Here is a 5,929-nt window from a genome sequence, read left to right as displayed (position 1 = left end):
GGCCGTTCCTGTGCCCCTGCGTGGGCGGGAAGTGTCGCCGGCCTCGGTGTCTGCAGTAACTGCCCTGCGTTGGCCATTTGGAGGGCTGCTCATGACTCCGGTGTCTCGGTCCCGCCATTCCGAGGACACCCCAGGCTCTCGGAGACGTCGACGCAGCTCCTCCGGGAGCCCAGGGTCTGCGCAGACCAGGCGCTCTCCTCGGGGTGGCAGTTCCCGTTCTCGCTCCCGCGGACGGGAGGGCCTCGGGCCGCCCTGGGTTGGGGTGAGCGTTGGCCCCTCTTACCCGCTTAGCCGCTCTGGGTCTTGGGAGCGGCCAGGTCTCCGCAGCTACAACTGCTCGTCCTCCTCTTCAGTCTACTATGGCGGATACCGCTATCACCGCCACCACCACTACGGGGGCGATTGGCAGTGGGCGGAAGACTATGAGAAGGAAAAGGAGGAGAGCTACCGGCAAAGGAGGCTGAAGGAGAGAGAGAGAATTGGCGAGTTGGGTGCGCCTGAAGTGTGGGGGCTATCACCGAAGTTTCCTGAGCCAGATTCTGATGAACATACCCCAGTTGAAGATGAGGTAAAGAATCGAAAGAGCAGCAGTTCAGATTCCAGCTCTGAAGAAAAAAGAAAAAGGAAGACGAGTCGTTCAAAAAAGAAAAAAAGAAAGAAAAAGTCCTCCAAAAGAAAACATAGGAAGTATTCTGATAATAATGACAGTAATTCAGTCTCTGACACTGATTCTAGCTCTGATGAAGATAAAAAGAGAGTCAAAAAAGCTAAGAAGAAAGACAAGAAGAAACGTAGAGCAAAAAAATACAAGAAAAAGAATAAGAAGACTAAAAAGGAATCCAGTGACACAAGCTATAAAACTTCCGAAGGGGAATTTCCAGAAGGTATATGGATGGAACAGTCAAAGACTGTAGATAAGATGGATTTAATAGGTCCAGAAGCACCAATAATACATACCACTCAAGATGAAAAACCTTTGAACTATGGTCATGCTCTGCTTCCAGGTGAAGGTGCAGCTATGGCTGAGTATGTAAAAGCTGGAAAGCGAATCCCACGAAGAGGTGAAATTGGGTTGACAAGTGAAGAGATCGCCTCATTTGAATGCTCAGGTTATGTCATGAGTGGTAGCAGACATCGCAGAATGGAAGCTGTAAGACTGCGTAAAGAGAATCAGATTTACAGTGCTGATGAAAAAAGAGCTCTTGCATCCTTTAACCAAGAAGAGAGAAGAAAGAGAGAGAATAAGATTCTAGCCAGTTTCCGAGAGATGGTTTACAGAAAGACAAAAGGGAAAGATGACAAGTAAAGACTTATTTGTTGCACAGCAGGACTTTCAACAAGTTTTACATCACCAAAATAATTTGAAAAGACTTTACAGTGCTATTGTACTTACTACATTAGTAAGTTCCTCAGGAAAAAGCTGCTTTTTAAAATATCTTTAGCAATTTTTTTTATTTTCTCTTTAAAATATATGTGCACATGATTTTTAAAATATTCAAATGTTATTGAAAGAGAGTAAAAGTGAAACTGTCACTCCAGTCCCCAATTCCTCTCTGGAAAGAAACCTTTTTGGTGTCGTCTCCTGTATCTGCCCGTAGTTTTGTGTGTAGACGGCATATTTTGCAGGATGAAGGTTAGATTTCATTCTGCAAAAGGTTTTTTTCTTCTATGCATTGCTCTGATCTTTCTTTTGGAGGGCTTCGTTACCTCTTGGAGTCATTCACTTGCCTCGGGAGAACCCAAAGAATCTTGAAAAGAACAAAGGATTCAATTGAGTTGCAGTTAACAGACTAGGTTTTTTAAAAACTAGAGAACATTTGATTCTTATAAACTGTAAAGTCTAGGTCCTGAATGTGTTTCCAGTATAGCTTTAATAGAACTTGAGATTATTTCTCCATCTTCCTTTTCCATGAGTCTGAGGAAAGACTGATTTCAAAAAGATTGCTAAATCCCCTGCTCTACCTGTAAAGAGGGAAATATTTGTAATATTATCTATAATATCTGTAAAGAGTCAATATTTCTGACTTGGCATTCCAAACAAAAATCCAGAGATTTCACCCTAACTGTATTTTCTTGGTTCACATGCCCACTTAAAACAAATGCTGTTGCCAGGAAAAGAGAATGGCCTACTCCCAGAGCTGTAGATGTAGTTAGTATTTGGGTTACATGGGGAAGAGTGTATCTGTTGAATGTAAATCAAGGTAATGTTGGGCAGGAAAAATAGACAACCAACAAATGCCTACTACAGTTTTTTATTTAAAAAAATCAAATAGTACATATGCGGAAAGTTCTTGAAGAAAGTCTTGGCTTTGGGTATTAGAAGCCAAGTTCTGATTGAAAAGGGCATAGGGTTTATTCATAAATAAGATATAAGTGAAAAGATGAAGATTGGGAGTGCTCGAATTTTCCAAAGAGTAGATTGGGGTCACCTATGCTATCAAAATAGAGAAAAAAATGAGAAGATACAAAGGAGGAGCAGAGCTCATGAAGAGAAGACCAGATCAGGAAGTACTACATGGACAGGGGAGTTAGCATTGAGAGACTGGTGTACAAATCTATAGGGAAGATTAGAATTAACTCCATTTGCAGTCTGTTATAAGGCCTTTGTTGTCATTTAGTCATTTCTGCCTGATATGGATGTTGACAATTAAGTTCAAAAGTGGCTAAACTATCTCATTTGGATAGCACCCTTTTCAGGGTTCAAGACACTGGTACCACCCCCATAGAGCTGAAGGTTCAAAGGTGGGCTTCTAGAATCTAGCAGGGCAGTGTAATGTGGAAGGTCACCTTCACCCTAATATTTGGTACAGTTGAAACTGGAACTTGCCAGCTCGAGGTTTTCCCCAATAGATTGGGGAACACTGGTGAAAGACATACCATCTCCATTGCTCCAGTTTTTTAGAAATAAATAATTTATTCCACACTAAATGCAGGAATTGACAATTTGCTTTTCTCACTTAATGGTAGATCTTGGAGGTGCTTTGTATCTGTATATATGTCATTATCCTAAATGACTAGAGCATTCCATTGTATGAAGGACTATATTTTACTGAATGTTTAAGGCATTTTTTATATTTTGCTATTACACAGTACTGTACTGAAAAATCTCTGTGGATGTGTGATAATATATCTAGCATATTTATCTAAAATAGAATTATTGGGTCACAAAGAATCCTTTGAAAGTCAGGCACAGTGGTGCACACTTGTAATCCCTGCAGCTCGGGAGGCTGAGGCAGGAAGATTGAGAGTTCAAAGCCAGCCTCAGCAACTTAGTGAGACCTTAAACAACACCATGAGACCCTGTCTCTAAATAAAATACAAAAAAAAAAAAAAAAAAAAAAAGCTGGGGATGTGGCTCAGTAGTTAAGTACCCTGGGTTTAATCCCAGTACCAAAAAAAAAAAAAAAAAAAAAAAAAGAATCCTTTAGTCATACAGAAATGTTCACCTCCACGTGGGATAAACCCAGGATCACGTTAGTCTTGATCACTGCCATCATAGAATTTTACCTTCTACTTAAGAAAATAGACTTAAGAATTAACAGTTACAAAGTGCAGTAGGCTATAGAGCAAATATGGGTCTAGAGATTTCACAGGAGGACCTTTTTGATATGGTTGTCAGGAAAGATCTAAGAATGTCACAGTTAAGCTCTCTGTGCTTTTAACAGATACTGAAACAGTACCTTCTAATAAAATAAGATGCACCAGCTTACAAACCAAAATCAACACCAATATTGTACTTTCAAAAAGCTTTTTATCTCTGCTAATCTGATAGGTGAAAATGGCAGTTCATTTTCTTTTCATTTCTTTAAAAGTGAGGGAGAACATCTTTTAATTATGAGTGTTTTGCAATTTGTATGTGTAAGCACACTATAACTTGTCCATTCTTCTATAGGATTTTTGTTTTATTAATCAAAAAGTTTTGGGGTTGGGGAGATAGCTCAGTTGATAGAGTGCTTGCCTCACATGCAGAAGGCCCTGGTTCAATCCCCAGCACCACAAAAAAAAGGAAAAAAGAAAAAATTTTCAAATAATAAAAATATCTTATCATGAATCTTGAGAATATTTCTCCCTGTTTTTTGCCTTTTGAGTTGTTTTTCTGGGAGACACTTGACCATATTGCCCTTTAATACCTAACAAGATTGTTTAACATTAGCCAAACAAATATCTTTGTCTTTCTCACTTGGGGAAAGGATGCAGTTGAGAAACTATGACGTCTAAGAAAATCAAGGTAAGATCGGTGGAGTTCTGTCCAAAAAGAAAAAATACACACAATGCAACAAATACTACATGTAATACTTATAGAAGAATATTCATAACAGCTTTTTTACTGTAGTTATGTGTAACTTGTCATTTAACATTGCTATTAATGAGGGAACTAGCCAATAAATCTACCTTAAAAAGATTTTGAGAATTATAATTTGATTATGTATCACCTTTGTCTCAGTCGAGTTAATAAAAACAGAACAACTTTTCCTTTGAAGTACTTTTGCCCAGATATGTGGTTACAATTGTAGAAGAGAAGAAAAACAGACAACAAAAATTTTGTGTTATGTTTATTTCAGAAAATTAATAGCATTACTTTATCATTAAACTCTGCTCAGGCTGGAAGTTGAGCAGATCAAATAACTTGTCTTAACCATCAGAATTACAGTTTTATTCAGTGCTGATAAACACAAGAAATCAAACTTGAGTCACTACTGCTGGTTAAGTAATTTAGATTAATTTAATTTGTGACCTTTATGAACACTCATGAATTTTCTTATAGACCTTTATTTTATAACTTCATGAACTTATCTAAAATAGTGTTTCACAAAACATAAAAATCCCCAATTGGTCCATCTCTACAATGGATAGTTCGTGGTAATTTTTTAAGTTCTATAATATCATAGAACTTAAATATAAAGGTATTTCTTAGCTATCAGCAGTTTAGTAAGAAATTGTAGATATGACAAAAGCTCTTTTTATTCTTAACCTGTGTTAGTGGGCTTTTGGTCACTGACAAATACCTGAGGGTCACTGACAAATACCTGAGGTAAACTACTTAAAAGGAGGAAAGGCAGGTGTGGTGGTGCACACCTGTAATCCCAGCAATTTGAAAGGCTGAGGCAGGAGCATAGCAAGTTCAAGGTCAGTCTGGGAAACTCAGGGAGAGCCTATCTCAAATTTACAAAGGGCTGGGGGTGGGACTCAATGGCAGAGGACATCTGAGTTCAAAACAAAAGGAAGAAAGATTTATTTTGGTTCATAGTTTTAGAGATTTCAATTCATTTTTTATTGGCCCTGTTGCTTTAGGCCTGTGGGAGGGTAGAAGGTCATGGTGAACAGCCCATGGCAGAAAGGGTCAATTCAGCTTATAGTAGCCAGGAAGCACAGAGAGCAAGAGTGAGTGAGTAGAGTGAGTGAGTGAGTGAGTAAGTAAAGAAGGAAGAGGAGGAGGAGGAGAAGGGGGAGAAGGAGGAGGACAGGAGGAGGAGGGGGGAGGGGGAGGGGGAGAGGAGGGGCGGAGGGGGGAGGGGGAGGGGGAGAGGAGGGGCAGAGAGGGAGAGGTGAGAGGAGAGAGAGAGGCTGGTGTTCAAATATCCCCTTCAAGGAAATGCTCCCAATGACCTAACTTCCATTAGGTCACATCTGCTAAAACTCTCAACATATCCCAATAGCATCACAGGCTGACAGATTTAATACAAATGCCTTTGGGGGAACATTTTAAGTTTCAAATCATAATATAGTCCAACAAGTTCAGTGGACCTTGTTAAAGTCAGTTTTTTTTGCTGCTATAACTAAAAAAGACCTGACCAGAACAATTTTAGAGGAGGAAAAGTTTATTTGGGGGCTCAAGGTTTCAGAGGTCTCAATCCATAGACAGCAGACTCCATTCCTCAGGGTTCACTCAAGGTGAGTCTGAACAACATGGAGAAGAGTGTGGTGGAAG

General features: G+C 39.6%; 1 protein-coding gene across 1 annotated transcript; it reads left to right on the top strand.

Annotated features, from left to right (window-relative positions):
* Window positions 1–1,505, top strand: NKAPL (NFKB activating protein like). Its single transcript, XM_079148460.1, has one exon. It carries the CDS (start codon window positions 92–94, stop codon window positions 1,304–1,306), a length of 1,215 nt encoding a protein of 404 aa, XP_079004586.1. The 5' UTR covers window positions 1–91; the 3' UTR covers window positions 1,307–1,505.
* Window positions 1,506–5,929: the final 4,424 nt, after the last annotated feature.

This window comes from Sciurus vulgaris (assembly GCF_902686455.1).
Source record: "Sciurus vulgaris genome assembly, chromosome: 7".
Classification (NCBI taxonomy): Eukaryota; Metazoa; Chordata; class Mammalia; order Rodentia; family Sciuridae; genus Sciurus; species Sciurus vulgaris.
Note: the sequence above shows the minus strand (reverse complement) of the source record. Positions and strands in the feature narration are given on the sequence as shown.

Excerpts from the sequence above, each read along its gene's own strand:
- NKAPL (XM_079148460.1), top strand. The coding sequence starts at position 92 with ATGACTCCGGTGTCTCGGTCCCGCCATTCCGAGGACACCCCAGGCTCT.